The sequence below is a fragment of the Haemaphysalis longicornis genome, unplaced genomic scaffold, assembly GCF_048455015.1.
Source record: "Haemaphysalis longicornis isolate Haplotype H1 unplaced genomic scaffold, Haemaphysalis longicornis Haplotype H1 scaffold_12, whole genome shotgun sequence".
NCBI classification, from domain to species: Eukaryota; Metazoa; Arthropoda; class Arachnida; order Ixodida; family Ixodidae; genus Haemaphysalis; species Haemaphysalis longicornis.
This window is the reverse complement of record NW_027526225.1, coordinates 50,701,170-50,724,297: the sequence shown is the minus strand read 5'-3', so window position 1 is coordinate 50,724,297 and position 23,128 is coordinate 50,701,170. Positions and strand designations below refer to the sequence as shown.

At 48.1% G+C, this 23,128-nt stretch overlaps 1 protein-coding gene across 1 annotated transcript; it reads left to right on the top strand.

The window, feature by feature from the left end:
* The first annotated feature begins 10,417 nt into the window (after window positions 1-10,417).
* Window positions 10,418-23,034, top strand: LOC144162629 (guanine nucleotide-binding protein subunit gamma-1-like). The gene is made up of 3 exons (XM_077693244.1): window positions 10,418-10,552; window positions 13,811-13,909; window positions 22,842-23,034. The coding sequence occupies exons 2-3, from the start codon at window positions 13,811-13,813 to the stop codon at window positions 22,941-22,943; spliced, it is 201 nt and encodes a 66-aa protein (XP_077549370.1). The 5' UTR covers window positions 10,418-10,552; the 3' UTR covers window positions 22,944-23,034.
* Window positions 23,035-23,128: the final 94 nt, after the last annotated feature.

The window sequence follows — 23,128 nt, the reverse complement described above, 5'->3', positions numbered from 1 at the left end:
CAAGTGGATGTACCATTGGATGTATCCTACTTTTTCCCCAACTCCCTTTACCTAATCCCCTCCCCTAGACATTAAAATTCGCTAAAGCGTATCGTCTTTGTATCCCTCGTACATTAAATAAATGCGTGTTACCACCACCACCGGCTGACGGCGGAGAGGTCGTTTAGCCGATTTCGCAAGTAATATCGCTATTTCGCCACTGGTTTTCCTATATTTATTTATTTATTTTGTCACGAGGAAGAGACGAAGAAGTTAACAATTACACATGCTGCCATGTTTGCCCACCTTCGAAGAAGATGGAGCTGATCGTGTGACATGGCCGCGCTCGCGTCAACACGGCTGATGCCCATTAAATCAGCGCCTCGAGTCATCAATCATGGTTCGTCCCATCGTTATTCCGCCACCTAACAATTTATTTATTTATTTGTTTATTTATTTATTTATTTATTTATTTATTTATTTATTTATTTATTTATCGCGGATACCACGCCTCGAGTAAGCCGGTTTTCAGACCCACCGATAGAGGGCGCAGTAGTCTCGTAGGGGCGGGTTCCTCTCGCTTCCTCCCCCAGCGGGAGGGATCTTGCCGCCGCTGACGCAGAATATGCGCAGCGACGACGCTGCCATTCTCGGGGCAGCGCCCGTTGATGTCCGAGCCGACACACAGATTTCTCACCAGGTGGAACTTGGTTTAGTGTTTGCTCCCCTTCTCCCATTGTTTCAATAAACGTTCTCTCTCTCTCTCTCTCTCTCTCTCTCTCTCTCTCTCTCTCTCTCTCTCTCTCTCTCTCTCTCTCTCTCTCTCTGTGTGTGTGTGTGTGTGTGTGTGTGTGTGTGTGTGTGTGTGTGTGTGTGTGTGTGTGTGTGTGTGTGTGTGTGTGTGTGTGTGTGTGTGAATTGGCCTGAACGTTTCCCGTGGTTTTCTTTGTAAGAAATATATTAGCCCGCAATAAATGATAATTTCAGTATATATATAACACGAAAGGCGGGTATCTATTGCGCCCATAGCAATGGGAAATTAAGCTCAAGCTGGCACAATTAAAGGCTTGGAGATCAGCCTTTTTCTCAACACTAAAGCGGTGTTACCTCATTTTCCCCCAAAACGCAAGCCCGCAGTGATCTATACAAAAAAATAGCAGTGGCTTAGCTCGGCTATGCCAGGATATACGTAGCGTGAGCTAAGGTTCAGCTGGTTATTCTTAGCTTTCCAGGTTGTGTAGGATTAGCTTGATTATCATGCTTACTGTTACACACGGTATACGCATTATGTGGCACATTATCAAGCGGCTCCGGCGCAGCGTCACCAATCGCCACAGAGCTAAGCTGGTTCCACAGGCGCACGCTGGTGTTGCTACGACTCACGAGCCATGGGTTCAACACCCGCCCACCCCTCGCATGATCATCAAATGGACCGGGCCGCCACGTGCGGAATGGAGGTCGGCGAAGACGCTGGATGCGTGGGGTGTGGTTCCACAGGCGCACGCCGATGTTGCTGCGACGCACGAGCCATCGGCCCCACACCCGGCCACCCCTCGCATGATCATCCAGTGGACCGGGCCGCCACGTGCCGCGCTTGCGCAGCACGGCTCTCCAGGAGCCATGCGAGACTGTTCAACCTCGGGCTGTGTAGCTCACGCTACAAAAGTATTATTCGTGACAAAGACAAGTTTAGCCAGCTCGTCGGCAATGCTGACTGGTCGCGTCCCACGCTAATGGTCGACGCAGACGCCGCGTATAGAATTCATTTCTATTATACAGGACTCTAAAGACCTTTCTACAACGCAAGTAAATGACATAAGCAATTCGCAGGCCTACACAATCCCTGGCGTACATGTCTTACTGACATGTCTTACTGACATACACATACGTCTTACTGGCATGTAGGCGTAAAACAGACAACTTGTATAAAAAAGAACAGCGTCCTTTCAACATTCCTCTTAAAAATATATACGAAACCTACAGTCACAAGCTAACAAGCTATTTGTAACATCTTGATGGCAGCGCTCTTACACCCGGACACTAAGAAAAGATACGACAAACCACACCGCTGTGGTTTGTCATCTGTTTTCTTAGTGTGCGTGTGTAAGTGCGCTACTATCAAGATGTTCCAAATCCAATACCAACTAGCCCAGTTGTCCCTTCTTCTTAACAAGCTACTAAAGGATTTTAGGCACCGGTATTATGAGTCTAAGAATAACTGATTTAGTGGCTGGGTAGTAGTCCGGAGTCCAAAGGCCATATTTCGACCACTCTTGCTGCGTTTACGCGACTATATTAAGTAGAAAAAACAATATGCTGTCCTCCTCTTTGCATCCTTTTTATCAATTTCCTATGACGTTTCGTATGATGTCAGAACGAGATGGCTTGGCTTGACTGCGCTACTGCACAGCTCGCCGACCCCCCGACAGAATCAGTCGGTCCAGCGTTTAGTCGGCCGCGGCCGCCGGTGGGTCGCCGCAATCGTTCGCTCAGTTGAAACTAAGGCACGACACGTTTGAACCTGGAAAAATGTGGCTTTAGTTTGTTGGCTTGTAGTCTTTATCGAGCTCTAAGTCGAAGTCGCCCCACACAAGCGCACGTGCGACGCTTCGATGACTGGTACGCTAGTAGAAAAAATTACACCATCTTCCCGTGGGGAACCCTGATGAGGATGCGAAGCATCGTGGCGGTTCCGTGTGGTTCCATTGTGTTGCCGTTATGTTGAGTGATCTGGTTTTTACTAGCGGCAGAGGGAATTCCGCGTCCGGGTCCACACCGGTGGCAAAGGCACGCAAGTGCTGTTGTGTTACGGTGAGTAGGCGGTGGTTCCCGAGGCGCCGAAACTCGTCCATCATGTTCTTGTCGATGTTGTCTCTGTGGTAGAATCGGTAGTCTCCGTCAGCTTTGGTGAGGTAAAGGTTGTTGACATTGGTGCACCGGCTGAGAGCAATGTACACGCCCTCCTCTTCGCAGCTTTGTCTTCTCGTTCTTCTTCTTCTTCGGCGGTTCCCCTACGGGAAGATGACGACGGTGGTTGAACGCGAACCTATCTCGTGATGGATTCTTTGGTTGGCCAATCCCTTGGGGCATACTGCCACAATCAACATCAGAGGCGCTGCGGACGGGGCTGGTTGAGCTGCAAGGCGCGTGGCGCGTCCCGCCACAGTTTTCCCGCGGGAAATTCAGCATCCCCCTCTAAAGTTTTCAGTTCGTCGTTTCCGTTTGACGTTCAGCTTCGCGTGCCTTCGTTGTATCAGTACCTTCTTGACGTAGTTTGAATGAGTCAAGGACATAAAGCGCGTTCGTAGCACTTGCTCCTGTCCCGGATTTGTAGCGTAGTGGGAAGAGCACCGCGTACCTCCCGTTGCGGCCAGAGAGTCGTGGGATCGAAACCGGGCGCCGCCAACTATTTCTTTTTTTTTATAGTGTAGTATCGCGGAGCTGTGGGTGTAAGGAGGAGAGTTGCGCATGCGCAGTGAGCGTGTGGACGGCGCCGCCATCAACGACGCAGGACCAAGCGAGCCTAAGAAATGCTCCGCATTTAAAAATCGAAGGCCAACTGAAGGCTGGAAAAGTTAATTGTACTGAACTCCGCGCTGCCATAGAGTGGGTATATACGGCGAGTGTTTTGAGCGTGACACGAGTCGTTTCCGTAGTTTCTCGCATTCAATCTGCTTGTAAGTTACGGCACCGACGACAAACAAACTACCCGAGAAAAGCAGACGATGTCAACTTTCCTATCCAAGCTTTCTAAAGGTACTACATGATTCTTTTTTTACAAGATGAAACCATTCGCCTAAGGGGCTACGACACGCATATAGCCGAGAGCATGACCCAAACGGCCATTCTTATCCTGGAGAAGTTGGCCACACAGTCGCACCTTATCCAAAACAGGATCGAGCACACCCTTGTGGAAGTCATACCCGACAGGAAAATGTTGCAGAACCTGCTCATACTGAATATGTACAGTCCACCCACCGAAAACTTGGGAAACCTCGACAGACTTTTTCGGATGGTCTTGAAATTGACTGTGTGTCACGAGATGGTGGTGGTACGGTACTTTATTGCACACCACGTGGCATGGGGGTACAAAAGGTCGTTAAAAAAGGATAAAATGTCCACAACGTGGCTTAACAACACCGCCTTTCGCTGTGAAATGATCTCCAATACCCCACCCGAATGGGCAACAGCTGACCTCACTTTAATGAAGGACATTACCCACGCTGAATGGCAGAGACTGGACGAGAATCTCGGTAGTGACCACTACATTTTTCAACTAGAAATTGACCGTCCACGCACACCCGTAAAAAACAGGAAAGTCGAGAATTACAGACCTTAAAGCCTTCAGAGAAGAAAATGGCCAACAACCATTGGACATAGACATGGATCTCGAAGAACGGAAGACGAAACTGGTTGAAAAGGAGAACAAACTTTCAAAAGAGATCCAATCAACATCTCGAAATCCATAAGTGGGTCCTCACCTCCTACACATTTGGGAGCCTCGGCGAAGCCTTACACGGAGGTGGGCAAAACAAAAGTTCATACAGAAGCACACACTGCCCTCTTAACAAGGCAAGCAGAGGAGTACGCTAGCCAGCTGGGAAGGCAGAACTGGAACGAGTTATGTGACCGTTTACAAGATAACATAACTCAGTACCCAGGGTCACAGGCACAGTACCCAATGAACGTGGAATATCCTGAAGTGACTCATCCCCAACACTGGATCCAAAAATACGACTGGGCGAAAAATAGAGCGCCTCATCCACAATTTGCCGGGTACTGAAGTCTTGAAGAGCATGTCCTTAAAGGGGCCATGAAGAGAAAATACAACTCCGTTTAATTTGAAAGAACTAGGATTCAGTATCTCACTCAGCTCCATTACAGCCACAAAAGATGTTTTTTTAACGAAAAGCAAGTATTATTTAAAAACTTTCAAATTTTGCGCCTCAGTGACGTGTATGAGCAAGAATGACGTCATACGGACCAACAATAAAACATAATTTTTAGTGCGTTAACTGCACGTTAGCATTCAACTTGATGCGGTCAAATGAGACTAGAGGCCCCATTACAGACGTCCAGTCATGTGTCGTCGCGACAGGTGAGTTAGCGGCCGCCAATCGCACAAACAAGGTCCCGTGACGTCATAGAAAAGTTGCGGGAAATTGGCTAGCGGGGTCGCGACTGTTTCACACGTTTTCTTTACTATCTCTGTTATTTGTTCGAAGATTGCGATGATATTGGTATCATTGTTATCGGGACTAAGCAGTCTTTCTAATAAACACAACTTGTATTTAGTCTTCATGGCTCCTTTAAGGCGGCAGAAAAGAAATTCATTGGTTAGCAAGACCAAATTATACCCGTTTCCCAGGCTCATTACAGAGGTGTACCAAAGCTCGACACTGACACCCATTTACCAGGGCCGAGCTGGATGCGGTGCTCGCCAAGCTGACAAGGAACACTGCACCAGGAGCGGATTAGATAACCAACGGAGTACTCCGCAACATCACAGAAAAAAAAAAAACAGAGAGGATCTTCTTGAGAAAATGAACAAGGTATGAGAAAGTGGAAATATACCGGCGCCCTGGAAGCATGCCAACGTGAACATGATTCCAAAGCCCAACAAGCCTATCGGAATGTCTAACGGAAGGCCCATTTCATTGACCTCGTGCGGAGGGAAACTAATTGAACATATGGTTCTGTATCGGCTAACCCTTCACATGGAGGACAACAACAAAATAAGGATCCCCGGCTCCAGGTACAGTTACCGGCAATACTTGCGAGGTAAGTTTCTGAATGCTTGTTCTCGCTTTGTTAAATTCTGCGCAAGCTTGAGCGGTCACTTACGAAGAAATGCGTATTCCCTCCGCGACCGTCGCCCACCCTTTGTTTTGAGTAGGCATTCCGCAAGATATGCTGCTGCAAGATATACTGCTGCAGATCAAAGAAGAGGTCATTGAGAACCTCAGCACGCCACAAAAAAGTACAAAAAAGCGTCATCCTGGAGTTGAAAGTTAAAGGTGCGTTTGATATTCCACCACACGAGGCCATACTAAAGAACTTACAAGACTCTCAATGTGGGGTGAGGGCCTATAACTACGTTCGGGACCTCCTTTGGTCTCGGACGGCGACAGTGGGCCTCGGAAAGCTTCGGAGTGACAAATTCCAGGTCCCCGAAAAAGGCACCCCACAGGGCTCAGTGATCTCGATCTCGCCCTTACTTTTCAGTATCACGATGATCAAACTATTCGACAAGCTAAATACAATCCCTGGCCTTAGACATGCCAAAGCTAAATACAATCCCTGGCCTTAGACATGCCATCTATGTTCTGGACAACCAGAAGGTCAACGAACAGGATTCCCTGCAGGAAGTGGCAGATCCCACCGAGGCGTACCTGAAGCAGTGTGGACTTTCCGTCGCATCAGAAAAGTCGCAACGACTGGTACTCAGAAAGAGGACGAGAGGCAGACCCCCGCCGAAAGCACCAGACCCGGAGGTGAAGCTTCATGGCATCGCTATCCCAAAAGTCAACACACTGCAAGTATTAGGCCTCATTCGCTAAAAGTACGGAGCAGGAGCTGCGTTACTCCACAAACTCCAAAGCACCATCACCCAGGTAACCCACCGGGTCAAGAGGGTTGAGCGCAAAAAGCACGGACTCAAGGAAGAAGATGCAATCCTATTTATACAAGAGTTAACTATGGTACCCCATATTTAGGGATAAAGAGCGCTGTAAAAGAAAAACTCAACATTATCGTCAGTCAAACATACAAATTCGCACTAGGTATATCGAAGACTTCGACGGAGAAGCTATCTGCAACTCGGGACACACGGGAGAGGAACTTGTGAAGGCACACAGGTTAGCCAAATTGAACGCCTGAAACTCACAGAAACAGGTCGCGCCACTTTACGCCATCTCAAATATGAGGCGAACCTGGATTCCCAAATCCAAAAAAGGCGCGCGCGTCTCACTTTTACTGAGGGAGTACATCACTGTTGCCAATACACCGCACAACATGCACCTTCTTTATCTCAAAGGACGGAGAAATGGCAGGGTAAAGGCACTGAAAAAAGCCTATGATAGCGTAACCAAATACGTCGACGCCGCAAAATATTGTCATGGAGCCAAGGACGACGCAGTTGTCTTGAAGGAGAAACAAGTTTATTGGAGCGAACTTGTGCTCTCCTAACAACTGAAAAGAATAGAGAGGCGGTGAAGCAGCGGTCAACAAAGTGACGTGCGTAATCGAGTGTCGTCGAAGCGAATGCCGCAGCGTCTGCTCTGCAGGCTTTTATCTTTCGGCGCGAGTGTTTCTGGAACCATAAATTCACATCCAGAACATTGTAGATCCCAGAAGATTATTCTGGGCTAGTGACGTTAGGGCGAAACAGTGTGCTTATCTGAATGTGATAGCCCGTGCGGCATAAAAATAAAGAATGGAAGACGCGCTTTGCTTGGAACGCAGATAACACAGCCGGGCGTGGCCCGGCAGTAAAAACAAACAATAAATAAACAAACCCACACATGGTTCGCGGCAATATGCAAGAGCAAATCATGCAGCACACGCCATAACCATGACCAACAGCGAAGGAAAAGACCTAAGCTCGGCAACTATCACGACCGAAAACATTGACACCGCAGAAGAGGCAGCGATTGCTCTCGCTACTACAACTATCACGAAAAGTCCAGCTCGCATGATTATAATCACGGACTCCGAAGCAGCCTGCACAATTTTCAGAAGGGTCGCGTATCTCCACAGTGGCCCTTAAAGGCCAACTGCACTCAAATTTCACCTCAGCCATATTCACTTTGAACGTACAGTACGTGCCACCGAGCCAACTGGGACATGACTGGTAGCCCTGTGAAAAGCCTGGTTAATTAATTCGAAGCTTTTAAAATAGCTCCGTAGCAGACGACGCTGCACCTGCCAGCGGATCGCGCAAACGGGCATGAAGCGGAAGTGACACTGCGGCCAGCCCTACGCTTTTTCCTACGGCCAGCCAGGAGAACCGGTCGAGCTCCGCTGGGCGCGCTTCTTCTAGGTATGCGGCGAGGGCGAAGCACTGCGTGCAGGTTTGCTCCGGTCGGCCAGCAGCGTGCGACCGCTCGCTCGCCGGCTGTGTCGGCCATGGAGCGTCACTTCAGTCTGGACGTAATGCCGCGCTCTTCTCAATTTTCAGTTTCAAAATCTCCGATTTTTGATGGTCGTTTGCGCCGCGGACACCCGTATTTCAGCTGTAATATTTTGTATCTTGCAGTATTCTTAGGCAGACTACACGAAAATAACGTTTTCAAGAGGTTGAAATTTTGAGTGCAGTTTGCCCTTAATATACTCCTGAAGATAAAAGAACAAAATAGAAGATGCTGTACCGGACGTGTACATCGTGCGGACACCGGGGCACGTTGTAGGTACTGACTGCAGCGTGCACTGTTTTCAGTGTGAACCGCGTTGTCTACAGCGTGAACTGTACATTTAAGTGTGAGCTGTGCATTCCCAGTCTAAAATCACAACAGGAATACCGCAAAAACCTAACAAGAATTCCTGTCGTACGACAAAAACGTTTGTTGTGACAACAGAAGTCCTGTTGTTACGACAAACCCATCTGTTGTTACGACACACATTTCTGTCGTAACGACAAAGTCAATTTTCTCAACAACAAATATTCCTGTAGTTACAACAGAACTGCCATTTACGCTACTCTTCACAATGGGGAAATAACAATCAAAACACGTGCAACTACTGATGAAACATCAGGATCACGACAAGACACGAATTCAGCACGACGGATCATCAACATCTGGACAGATTTACGAAGCACGACATAACACCAGAATTCCGACACCACAATGCTACGACAAGACGACAGTACGACACGCGAAAATACGACAAAACTACAGAATTTTTTTCTGTCGTCTTTTTCGACTGGGTTTTAGTGCCACTGACTGACTTTTATGTGTTCATTTTGTGATTAGGACGCCAAGACTGCAACTGTGTTCATTGTGCGAGTTGTTACCTTCCCCTTTTCCCCTCATCCTTGCTCCCCCCACGGCCCCATGGCCTCTTGTCTAATAAAGTTTTTCACTCACTCACCGGGGCACGAGTTTCTGGAGGGTAATATGGCGGCTGATGCTGCCGCCCGAGGTTCTTCCCACCGGGCAACCACCACTACCCTCACCGCCGTCACAGAAGCTCAAGCCCCGTCACTGTTCCCACCTATCCCACGACGCACCTGCAGGGACAAATTGGAACATTACCGGTAGGACAGATGGAAAAATCCACCTCCTCACCACAGTTCACCAAAGAAGAAGACTCCAAACTAACTCTTTCCTGCACGCCTCACAGTTGCACATGATTCATCCCAGTCTGTACAGTTACGACTGCAAATTCTGAGGTCCCGGGGAACTCCCGGGGGTCCTGGCGCCCTGCTGTCCAGCGAGGTCCTAGATCACCAGCGCGGTCTGGTGATTCGGGCCAGACAAACAGCCGAGGGCCATGGCGTCCTGGACTAGGGACGCCACCCACCCTGGATGATCACCGCTACTACTACGAAGATCATCATCCAGCGCTCAATTTTCCTTTTACAGGAATCAATAAACGTTTATTCCGACTCCTCCTCCAGACCCCCGCAAAAAATTCCCGGGTGCGCTAATGATTCGATCTAAGAGTAAATACTAAGCGAAAAAGACCCGCCGCGGTGGCTCAGTGGCTAAGGCGTTGCGCTGCTGAGCACGAGGTCGCGGATTCGATTCCCGGCCGCGGCGGTCGCTTTTATGATGGAGGCGAAAAGCAAAAACGCCCGTGTGTGCGAGATTTCGGTGCACGATAAAGATACCCAGGGGGTCAAAATTAATCCGGAGCCCTCCACTACGGCGCGCCTCATCGCCTGCGTTGCGTCGGCGCCTACAATCAATCAACTAAACGAAAAAGCGAAAAAAAAAAATATTCACCTTCCCGGCTGTTCAGAAAGTAATTCAGGATTTTGCATGAACGTAAACAAGCGAAAGAAGTGTCGACTAATTTATTTTACAGCTGTCGACACTTGCAGAACGGCGAGCGCTGAAGCGGTGGTGTTTCCGTAGTACTACGTGGCCGCAGCCAGCCGCAGCTAACTTTTGTTTGGCCTAAAGAAGTTCTGAGAGTTTCCCCAGCTATCTTAATAAACAAATTAAAGTTGTTGCTGACCATTCGAACGATTTATCGCATTGATATTACCAAAAATTACTATTTGCGACACGTTCATGTGCCTACGAAATTCAATTTTAGCGGTCTTGTTGTGGTGGTTTGATTGCAGCCAACCAATTGGCTGTTTGTTGTGGACGTAACGATGACGTTTTCTAATTTAAATATTATTGAGACATTTAAAACTGACACGTTTTTGAATGTATTATAAGCCTTTTACTACTTATAAAAATCAACAAAACGGTTTCCCGTGGCACAAATAGAATGTTATTTTTAGCGAATTGTTTACACTGTAGATGCACATCCTTTTTCCGGTGCGCCATCTTCATCGAGGAGGAAGTGCAACAAGTCGGAGCCAAGCGCTACAGCGCCTTGGAATTACCCAGTATTAAAGGTAGGATTCCCGTTTTTTTTGGTATTGCAGTTAAGGCGTCCTACAACCGGTCGCTTGCACGTAATGTGGTCGTTTATTTCGCAGAATTCTGGCATAGTCCAAGCGCTAGAGCAGTCTCACATCCGCGCACTGGTGACGCGCCCAAACCCTCGGTGTATCATAGCTGAAGTGACGAGCGGGCTGGCCTAGACGTGCTACGGGATGGGCACATGCTATTTATTGTTTTGGCGTCGCATCCAGCACTTATCAGCGATCACAGCAAAACCACTTGTTGGAAGCGTTTCGTGTCTGCATGGGGTAACCACACCCACGCCGCCGCGAGCTAATCGCGCCCCAGAATCGGCAGTGGTGTTAGTTCGCCGTGGAAGCTGTTTAAGCGCTTTTTTCCTCCATTAGTGAGCCTCCGGGCGAGTTAACCGCAAGATCCGGAAATGCCAGTTGTGGCAGCCGCCGGCAGCCATGCTACCCCATCGCATGCGTTGTGAAAAGTTTCCGCAGCTGTCATTGTTCTGTCCGTGGTTGTCATAGTGGCGGCGAAAGTACGGAGTCATGTACAAAGCATCCTGTAACCCGGAGTACTCGGTTCCCGAGCCTTGCTTCACCGTCCTCTATAAAAATGGCGAAAATTACGTTTGTGCTTCATGTATAAACTTTTCAGAAGTGTTGCTTGACGCAGCGAAAGCATAAACTAATCCTTTTTCGCCCCTGTGGGCCGATCGCTTGAATGCGTGAAAATACACGAGGCTTGTTCGAATTCCCAGGCCTGATGTTCGTGAAAATGTCCGTTTGTCGTCGTAGGAGACGAACTGAAGTTGTCAGTTTTACGCGGAACGATTCTGGGATCCCACGCGCGACAGACCAGCCTGACGTCAGATTTTCGGCCGCGCCTCTCGGGGTTTGCGCGTATGACGCACTGTGGGACGAGCTAATCGTGCGAGATCCCAAAGGGACGCGTTCCGGCGGCCAAGAGAATTTTCCCTCTGGTGTACACTCGCCAATCCAGAGTGACAGTTGATGACATTCGCAATGGAGAACGAAGTACGCGGCTAACAGCGCCAGTCTGAATGCGACTTCTTAATACTAAGCTTGAAGTGTCTACAACTTTGGACCTCGTTTTGTGATACTAGCAGAAAGCCACGGAGATTTTGAAGCCTTGTCCACGAGATGTATACTGCAAGGTTTATGCCTATACCTTGTTGACATGCGAACATTATGTAGGTGTCAGAACCCCTTACCACAACAGTTTGTGTGAATCTGACGTATTCGAGTTGATGGGCACCACTACCAGTTACGGCAAAACATCAAGCACACTGCCTCGCGTCGTAGCCTTCAAATTGGTGCACGGGCCTCCTCTGTTCTCACAGCCTGTGTGGTTTAAGTTCGAAGCTCAATACTGACATTCACTTTTAAAGTGTAGCAACACTGTTACGTGTTTGGCAGGCACGAAGATGTTGTGGTGCCAAGAAATGCTTCGTGCCAGAGCCAACTCCACAGCAAAGCCGGTGGAATTGGGGCTCCGTATCTACCCCCTTGCTTCTCAAATAGCATTAACCAGGGCATGTGAGGGGAGTGCAGGTGGGCAAGGAGGCTGCACGATCCTCCCAGGACTCGCTAGCCCAGCAGCCAGGAAGGTTGTGGAATGGCGTGCATTCACATTCGTGTAGCAAAATGGTTCGGTTCACGAACGCCTATTTATTGCTGTAGCTGCCCTGTGCAATTTCGCAATTTCAATTTTTTTTTCTGCTTAACATGTACCTGCACACTTGTGCCAAATTTTGGAGGGGCCTGTGCCGAAAGCATCTCGCCCAACCTTATCGAAGTGTATGTAATACATGCTTTGCTACACTTGCCAGAGCATCCCGTTTGTAGTGTCAGCTGTCAAACTTTTTGGTTCGCCTTGTGACCTGTTTCATGCCACACCCATTGAAAAGGTGTGGTGAATTCATTGCCTTGAGGCCCCTTTCATTTTCTCTGTCTACAATAAGTTGTCGCCAGGAGCATGATAGGACTGCTTGGATTGGCTTGGCTCCACTTGTGTCAGCAGATTGCCTGCATAAAACTTGTTTACTTGTTGTGCCAGGACAAAACAGGCTTGCCATTCCAATTCTGGAATTACTGTAGGTCATCAAAAATTAGCCACCTTAAAATAATACGTCCGTACTTATATATGTTTGGGCTTAGTATTGAACTCTGTATTTTGGGCAGGGAGATGGATTTATTATAATCAATGGAAATTTTTGAATAAGCTCCCTGGGTGCAGCATTTATTGCACAGGCTGTCCATTGATGTTTGCTGCTTGTCTCTGGTTGGGTCTCGTTGAAATGCCTTCGTGGAGGTCACTGGAGGGTGTTGGGTTCTTACCATATATAATGCTCTAAAAACGTTTCAGGAATATTTTTTTCCCCATCACAATTGAACAATGGGAATTGTTTGCCCGCTCCGATTGTTAATGTTTGAGTGTTTGTGAAAAATGCCGCACTGAGTCACACTTTGTAACCCCTCCTGCACATGTATTGGTACTACCAGGGGTATTTTTAAATGGATGCCCTGTTTACCTGCATGGTATTAAATGTGTTTTTTCAAGGTCAGGAGTTTTAAAAGTGCGTGTTTGGGGGGGGGTGTTGGTCTGTAGTTGAGTGATTTTTCCGACCTTTGAATACCTTTACGTTGCAACACAGAGAATTTCTCAAACTGAATGATTCTCTCAACTTCAGCGTAAAACTAATGCACATGAAAGAGAAAGGAAACAAATGGAAGTAGAGTAGAAAAAGCTTTATTTTGCCTCAATTTTACTGAGTACCAAACTTTCTGCATCTTCATTTTTTTTTTTTTTTTTCCATTGAGGAGGCAGCCTATAACTGCATCATTTTTACGCACTAAGGTGTTGCGCTGCTGAGCCCAAGGACACAGATGACATCTCAGCCGCGCTGGCCGCTTTTCAGAAGGGGGTGAGAAGCGAGAACACCAGTGTTGATATTTCTGCGCTTGTTAAAGGTTACCAGGTGTTCTGAAGTAATCCAGAGCCCTCCACTATGGCGCACCTCGTAGACCAGGTGTTTCCAACAATCGTGAATCATGGGGGTGAGGGGGAGTGGTCGACCTATGATATTTGGGCCAGCTTATATGGAGCTCCGTTTGGGAGATGAGCTCTTGATGTTCTCCCTAAAATGGCAGGATATCTGGGCCGTGCTTAGCAGGCAGGGGCGCGAGCTCAGGGCACATGTGTGCGTTGTGACGCGCGATGTCCTTGTCTCGCAGATGTCGAACTTGCAGCAGCAGCGGAAGATAGTGGAACAGTTGCGTCGAGAGGCTGGCCTCAAGCGCATGGAAGTGTCCGCCGCTGTTGAGGACCTCAAGGTGAGAGGAATACCCATGGAGTGGCCACTGCTGCCGCTGCCGTCTTTTTTGGTAGTGGTCTTCCGAGAAGCCAAGGTGTAATGAATGTAATGCGGGCAAAGCTGTGCTGTTGAAGAAGAAGAGGAGGAGGAAAAAAAGAATGAGTTTTTTATGAACTTGAAGTTGAACTGTCATAAAATAATGTAATGTCGTAAATTATGGTAACATTATATATTGTGAACATTGTGAATAACAGAGCTGAATATCATATGTGTGAGAATACTGTTGTAAATGATATAGATACAAATCATGCTAATTGACATAAAGTAGTGATGTATTTGATTGCGTGTTGAGGTATGGCGCTCACAGTGGATATTTTTGCTCATGGTTGCATCTAAGCATGTCTTGATGCTTTTGCGAAACTTTGTACAGAGACGGCGTTTGGGTCAGTACCTTCTCACGATGGGACAGTACCTTCTCGTGTGCTCAACGCGTTGTTCTTTTTGTTTCCCACGAGACCCAGCAACGCGGAGCAGATAAGATGGCGCAAACTTCGCCAGTAAACCGCGTTGCGGCGATAATTTTAGTGCGGTTTTGATACAACGACTTGCTTCGGTGGCGAGCGAGTGACCCAAAACGGCGGCGCCAGCGTACACGTGTGTTTACCATGTACGGTGGACGCGTTAATCAAGGCACTTTAGGCTGCAGAGTGGTCGGTTCCTGTAATGTCATTGCAGACCATGAAAACACACGATTTAGTGGGAAAATCAAAATTTTAAGTTAAATTTATTAATTTTTCAGTGAATAAAACATCATTTGTATCCGGACAAGTGCTGGGGGCACTATAAAACAAGAAATTTTTCGAATAAAACAAACTTGTATTTTGTCTTCATGGCTCCTTTAAATACCTCCATTTGTTTGAAGTTAGCATAAAAACTGGTGCCATTGCTATCGAGACAGAACAGTCTTTCAAGACATATTTTGTCTTCATGTCCCCTTTAATGCATTTTCGTATGTCTATGCCCTTCTGCATAAACAAAACGCGATGAGTAAACAAAACGCGCATCATCTATTCATCTGTTGATGTTGTCACTTATTTGTCCTCTCCACGATTGACCCGAAAGCTGGCCCTTCTGGGATTTATTCTTGGTATCTCTGCAGTTTTCGTTGGCGGTGCGGCGGCCACTTTTTTGTACTTTTTCGCTCCTGACCCAAAAGTTCCCCCTGGACCCGTATTTTTCACTTGATATCACTGTACTTTGGGTGGGCGTTCTTTCGGAACTTTACTCTTTGGTACTCTCAATTGCTTCTAGGGTATTTAGTATTAAACATAAAACAAAAGTTCCTGAAAAATGCATTGCTTGGCTTGGTTTCCCTCGGTGGGAATTTTGTATATATTATACTGATTCAAATGCAGTGTAAGTAGAGACTGTGTGTGTTGGACTATGAAGCAGCTTTTTATTTTTTTTATGGCAGTAAGACCCGTCATTCCTACTGCACTCACTGTGGTTTGCATTTCATTTTTCTTGTGCACACCCCGCCCTTTTGGCTCTGGGTGGTTCACAGTTTGATGCTTTCAATAATGTCCGTCATGCGCCACATGTGCCAGCAGTGAATGCTGGGAGAGGTGGAAACTGTTGGCCAGTGTTTTTTTTTTTTTTTTTTTTTAGATTAGGCTGCATTTTTCTTTAGAAAAGCGTCACGGAATTCTTGATTTTGGCTTCACGTCTCGGTTTTTGAGACGCAAGAGATGTCCCAGGTTGGAGGGTTTTTTTGTTTCTTTCTTCCCCCCCCCCCCCCCCCCCCCCCTTCCCCCCGTTTTTTAGCACACTGTTCAAAAACAGTTAAGCTTATGTGGCTGATTGACACTCTTCTAGCCATGGTAAAAAAAAGACCCGGTGCTGTTGTACTGTATTTACACGATTGTGGGTTGACCTAGCGACGCTAGGTTGACCCATGTCTTCAAATTTGAAAATATGAAGTTGAAGGTTCACTTAATCGAAACTGAAACTTGTATCACCAGCAATTGCTAGTCAAACGAAAAATCGATGGCACAATGGCATACAGTTAAACCTCGATGTAACGAAGTCGGTAAAATTCGTAATTTACTTCGTTACATTGAAATTTCGCTACATTGAAATTCGCGGTTATAATGAAGTGTTCATCCCGTGAAGCGTTTCCTGAAAAAGAAAACGTGGCGCGCATACACGGCCGGCGCACTGTTTCTGTTTCTATCGGTGCTTAATCGTCTACGCGGGCATCAGCGTGATCCGCATGGAACGTTTTCTTCCCGCAAAAACGCGCCCCGCAAGCCACAGGCGCGCTGACGCAGCCGCGGAGACCACCCGCGCGATGCGGGTAGCTCCAGCGACCGATTCTAACCGCTCGCTGAAACGCAACTCGAGGGGCAAACTAGAGGGGTATGCGAGAAAAAAAAGCGGATAACGTGGGCGAAATTTTCACTGTAAAACGTCATACACGCCGCTTACGAGAGCGCCCATCAAATATCCTTCGCGGCGGCCTTATCGTCTAGCCAGCCAGCATCCCCGAGCGCTTCGAAGCTCCCGCCGTAGGGTGCGCGCCTCCCCATTGGCGAAACCATCGCGAAACTGCTCAGGCTCCTCCCACCGCTGCGCGCAGCGCGAGTCACTTCCCGCCGCCGGCACGCAATCGCGGACGCCGGTGTGAAAAAAAAAAAAAAACGCGCGTGCAAGGCTCATAAAGATTCACAAATGCTTGCTGGGACGACGAAACCCAACAAGCATGAGCGAACTCGAACGAAGTGCAAAGCGGCGGCTTGCGGCGGCGGCGGCAACGCCAGCGGCGAGTAGGCTTACCACCGCGGAGGATATTTGATGGGCGCTTTCGTAAGCGGCGCGTGTCACGTTTTACAATGAAAATTTCGCCCACGTTATCCGCTTTTTTTCTCGCACGCCCCTCTCATATGCCCCTCGAGTTGCGTTTCAGCGAGAGGTTAGAAGCGGTCGCTGGAGCTACCCGCATCGCGCGGGTGGTCTCCGCGGCTGCGTCAGCGCGCCTGTGGCTTGCGGGGCGCGTTTTGCGTTTTTGCAGGGAGAAAACGCTGCGTGCGGTTCACGCTGATGCCGATTAAGCAGTAGACGATTAAGCTCCGACAGAAACAGTGCGCCAGCCGTGTATGAACGCCACGCAGTTTGTAGGCAAGGGACTTAATCAAAGACTCCGTGGCTGGCTGCATCCGCGGCATTGGGCGACCCGTGTCGCCGTTCGCGTTTTATTGGGACCCCATTTCGGCGCTTGGGTCGCCCAAAATCTACTTCTACAACTTAAATATCGTGCCTCATTCTCCATGAAACTTCGTTACATTGAAATTCCGGCAAACGGGACTTCGTTACACAGAGGGTGAAAATACATGGTGTGCAACACTTGAAGTTACAAAAAATTCCGTGGTTCGTTACATCGAGGGTTTCGTTACATTGAAGTTCGTTACATCGAGGTTTAACTGTAGTTGCAACTGTGCGCTTGCTTTCCAACTCTACCGATTGCGAATGGGGGTTATTCCGGACACTCGTCTGCAATACTTTTTTAAGTGCAGAGCACTTTAGGGGCCCGCCTTCTCATCGTAGCTCGTCCGCTGGCACAGTATCACGCGGCATTACGCACCCAAGCAGAGGCTTCGAAAAGATACCCGCTTATCCCTTGATTCAGCCCTACGGCCAAGAGTTAACAACATACTTCAACAAGTGGTTTATATAGTCATAGCTATTCGAAACTCCTGAACCGCTGGCATTTGTCACACATGTCCCCATTATTTAGCGCAAAGAAAACTGGGTACATTTGAGACAAAATCTGTGCATACAACCGGCAGCCCCTGCATCCGTTTACGTGGGAATGCTCGTTTATTTGGTTCTTAGTGGCCGCAGAAGGCAAAAAAACGTCGCGTTCAAAACTGAGCAGTAAGGCTCCGGCACGTGTGAGATGAAAGCAAGCACAAAAAGTACAGAACTCCTGGGCCCGCTTGCACCAACACACGTTCTTATTGGCAGTCTTATTCACAGTCTAGTCTTATTCACGGACTTCAATAAGACCGCGAATAAGATTCGGACCTGTGCGCTTGCTCGAAAGCACTCGGGCCAGGCTACAGAGCGGCCTTATTGAAGACTATAGGGACCGGGCAGCTGAACGGGTGGCGCCACCACTCGGCGCTCCCCTCGTCAGTGGAATGAGCCGGTGCATTGGACTACACAGCCTCCCGTTGTTTTTGTCGTGTTTGCTTCGGTGCTTTGAATGTTTTGGTGGTGTTGTGAGTGTATATGTGCGGTGAAACAAAGTCTAGACAGATATGTTGGGTTCTTAGATGCAGTAATGACTACGTAAATTTTTCGGACGCTTCTACAGTTGGGTATCGGCTGCAATGGCATGAGCGCTTTTTGCAGCGATCTGCGCTTGGCTACACCCGTTCTGAGTACGAATAAAACTACTATTAGTAGTATTATTTTCTTCTTAAATGCACCAACAGCTACGCAAACTTATTGGATGCTTGTAAGGTCGAGAATGGGCTACATTGACACGAGCGCTTTTTGCAGCGCTCTGCGTCTGACTCCGCGCGATCTGAGTAGGAATAAAACTATTAGCAATATTATTATTCATTTCTACCACTTTAAATTATCCTCACTGGTTTCAATTACTACGCTTTCCACGCCATCGTTAGCGCTGGGATACCTGGATACGTGTGCTTTAAATAGAAAGGCACCTGCATACGAGATGGATTACCGTGTAACCGTAGAAATGTTGCGGTAGTTTACACTTTCTGTAACCGTGAGCTTTGTGCCTTCGGTTTTGGTGAGCGACACTGTGACAGCATGGGAGCCTGAAAGCCGAAGTGGAAATCCCACATTTGTGGTGGTCATTTTATCAAGAGCCAAAGTTATTCACCAACTCAACAGCTCAAGCTACAAACCATCCACCATCCCTCCTCCCCGTCCTGTTTTACCACCTGCGTAGAATAAAGGCTGGCACCGATAGTTAAAAAATGTGGCAGCGTTAACGTCAGCTGGTGTTTTTAATGCTTAAGTATTCTTTACAGAGTACCTAAAAAATCGTGTAATGCCTGGTGAAGACACCAAAAAAGCACGATTAGTTGCCTCAAATATGGGTGCATCAGCCCGAGTTCTCCAGCACAGACACATTTCCGACACGCTGGACAAATTTTAGATTTGGAGAGGGGGGCATGGAAGTTCAAAATTAAACAGCAAAATCATCTAGCCCTCCGTCTAATGATTATGATGGTTGAACGCAAAGCTTTCTTCCTGCGAAATCGAATGGGAAATGGTCAAAGTCAAAGACGCTGCGATCAAAAGACCAAACTGCATGCTGGTCAAATTCGACGCTCAACTAGTCAAAGTTTAAATGCAGAAGGCAACCAAGGAAACCCATACGATCGAGCTTTGCGATAAACCCTCATGGTCGTTAGGCGAAGGTGTGCATGATTTTTCAAGCGTAGGTGGCAGCTTGTAAACCGACCGCAGCATTCAGTTGTGGAACTGAGTACAGGTTTCGGGCACCCTCCTGTCTCACGTCCTTTAGCCACGCAGGAATTAGTTTTTGAAAAAAAACGAAAAAACCATTTACCAACTAGCCATGCAACCATTGCAATTCTTGTAAAGCAATGCTTCTCCACGACAAGCAAGCAATAACGTTCTACTATCATGCGGTATTTATTCTATCAACGATTCCGATGACTGTAGTAAGAGCATTTCTGTGTAATTAAACACGTTTCAGCCGTAGGTAATGAAGTTACGAAAGCGTCGTCCATCACAATTTCTGTTTTGAGGTAAATCTTAGAAGACACCCCCAACTGCGTCTTTCGCTTGTGCACGACGTTGACGCCGTTTCGTCATCAACTTCCCAAGGCCAGTGCCGCAGCATTCCTAGATCGGTTGCACACACCGGCTTTGTGGGAGCATTTAGCTGCAGTATACTCCTCGATACGCGAAACTGCATGCAGGCATGAAAAAATTGCATGAAGCAACGAACTTTCACTTCCAGCTTGACTTCCAGCTTGGCGCATTGAGCGTCGTCTGCTATTTGTAAATACTGAGTATGGGCGTAAATCACACACATGGCATGCCTCGTAAACGTCACATCCACGCTCAAGATTTACCGATCTGGAAAATGCACGTGGGGTTACGTACGCTTTGCAAGCCGCACCGCAGAAAAACGACAGAAAGCCATGCACAGTTACGCTGCGCTGACCGCCACCGGCATTCCAGTGACGAGCGGTTCGCCACGGGCGGCGCTGTTCGCTGAAGCGACGGTGGTGCCATACAACGGCCGCCCGGTCCCTATAGGGACAGCAAGTACGTAGATGAGCACGAGAGAGGCCCCTAGGGAAAAGCGGGGAATACGCTGCGAAACTGCTTGTTGCCGTTGCCGGCGTTGGGCAAGCGTTTATTTTGAACCATGATTGGATTTATTCAATAAATGCTGACCATCAGACGGTGTATTTGAGCCTTGTCACAAATACGTTACAATGATCTGCCATCCTTGGTAGACCAACTCACGCGGCTGGGCCTCGGTCGCCCGGCCGCGTAAACGAAGTCATAAACAAAGATCGTCTGCCCAAAGCGTGGGCCCGAGAAACCCACTGGGCTGACGCAAAAAGCAGCGACGTTGTCTCACGTTGTCGCAACACGAGTCATGCTTTTGATCTCACCGTGAATTAGAAAGTTGCGAATTGGCTCCGGGTTCATCATCATAGACTCTGATGAAATGAGCACTGCAGCGGCTCATTCCGCCTGAAACGGCGACACGATCGCAACAACCCGCTGCCTAGCCGGCAGCACGCTTAGCGAGGGCTGCAGGTGTAAGCAATCGCGCTGTAGAATATAGCCGAATGTTGATATTATGCATGCTGCTTTTACGTGCCGCCTCCAGATCCCAATTGCTCAAGCAGAATGCGCAATCAAAGTACAAACCCAAACAATCAAGCTTCGTAACTGCCACTTTCAAAGAGAAGGATAGAAACACGCGAAGTCAGCTTCTCATTGAAAATGCGATTTTATTTGACGCTCGCGGGCACAAGTACTACGGGCTGCTAGCGTTTTGCTGTGAGTGTAATTTTGTTGTCACATTGCGTTCTATTGTGAACGCCTATTTGTTGTTCCTGAGTTAATGGGCATGATTTTATAAAACAATACATTTGTTCCGTCCTTTCCGTGCCGCCTTTTCGTAGCTATTGTAGTGACAGCTGGCATAGCAGGCGATCACACATTCACACCGCGCGCTTGGCCACCCGATGTCTGCTCGGGACTAATATCGGGCTGCAGACTATCATTCCTGTCCATTTTTGTTTGACGTGAGGGAGGAAAAAAAGCCGCGCTATCCAGGAAAAACAAGCACACGTCTGTAGCGTACAGCGAAAGTTGAAAACGGTGGTTCGCTGCAGCCATCGGTGCCACATCAAAGTAGGTATGCCTTGCGGCTTCCGGCGCCGGCGTTGTCTCTCCCTTTCCACCCTCTCTCCTGGCGTCGATCTCCTCGGAACAGGCATTTATTTGTTCCAAGCAGACGGTCGAACGGCCGCCGCCCGTTATCGTTCGCCACTTCTATGGTTACTGCACTCGTTTTTCACGGTATGGAGGTCGATCTTTATGATGAAATGACCGACCACGTTAGCATAAGACTGTGAATAAGACTGCTTGGAGCAGGCTTATTCACAGTCTTATTGCGTTCTTATTTAGAGTCTTATTCACTGTCTTATAAGTTTCCAGAAAGCGTCTTATAGCCTAGGGAACATAAGACCCCGAATAAGACTGCCAATAAGATTAGACTGCGAATAAGACTGTCTCATTTGGCTTCGAGCAAGCAGGCCCTGGTCGTGCTGGCCCAGGCAGAAGGCGCGCTAGCATTGGGAAGACTGGAAATTTGAATTGCATTAGACAAGCCCTCTGTTCAGTTCATTAAGAGAGGAGTAAGACAGGGATGCGAAGAGCGTGAGGGATGGTAGCAATAAGGGGACAACGGCACCACAGCCTCCCTGGCGAATCACTGCTCTGCACTTCCGACAGCTTTCACGTTGAATGGAATGGATTCAATTTTTAAGTGCAGAACACTTTAGGCGCTCGCCTTGTTGCCGTAGCTCGCTCGCTGGACCTAAGTATAGCAACAGGGCGTTTCATCGCGGCGTACCCCAGAGGCTTTGAAAGCCAAGCGGTTTATGTAGTCATAAGCGTTCAAAACTCGTGAACTGCTGACACTTGTTGTTTAGTGTTGTTTAGCGCAAAGGAAACTAGAGGTACATTTGAGGCAAAATTTGCGTAATTTTCTGGCAGCGCCCGCGTTCGTTCTGTTAGGAACGCACGTTGGGTCGGTTCTTACAATAGTAAGTGAAAAAAGCGGCTGCACAAGAAAAAAAATAACGGGTTTCAAAATGAGGGAGAGAGGCTCCAGCCACGTAAGAAACAAATTACACGTTTGAAATGATGCAAAACAGCTGCTCTAGCATACAAAATTACAGCGAGCACAAAAAGAACAGAACTCCCACTGGCACAGTTTCAGGCAGGGGGCGCGCGAGCACTGCGAAGGCGGGAAATTTGAATTGCATGGAGAGAGGATAACGGCGGTACAGCCCATTAAGGCGAATCACTGCTCTGCACTTTTGACTGCTTTCACATTGAGTGGAATAACTTAAATTTCTTTTTTCTTCTTTCACTGGGTTCACACTGGACGACGACGTGCAGCAGCACTAGTGAAGACACTAGTGAGGATGAGCTGTACTTCAAGTGACTAATGGGTTCTGGAATGCGCACGGATGTTCTGTGTGCTTTTCTCTCTTTTTTTTTTTTTTTTTACAAACGTTGTGGAGAGGGGGTCAGCCTAAAATCGTGTAAATACGGTATGTCGCACCATTTTGGGGGTGGGTGCCGGTTGACCCAAGCCTTGGAAGAACTCGCCTTCGTTTCCGTGTTCGCAGAAGTACATCCAGGACCACGAGAGTGACGACTACCTGCTCGTAGGGTTCCACTCACAGAAGGCAAACCCGTTCCGAGAGAAGAGCTCCTGCAGCCTGCTCTAGGCCCCTGCCCCCATCTCCTCCTCCTCCGCCTATCGTTCCGAGCCCTCCATTCACCACCGCCCACCCGCACAATAAAATGGCACTTCTCACAGCGCGGCCTCCTCGTGGTTTTTACTCCTCTGACGCTGTCGAGCTGAGGGGGGCAGTGGCCATACGGAAAATGCAGGGAAGAGTGCAAGAGGGCC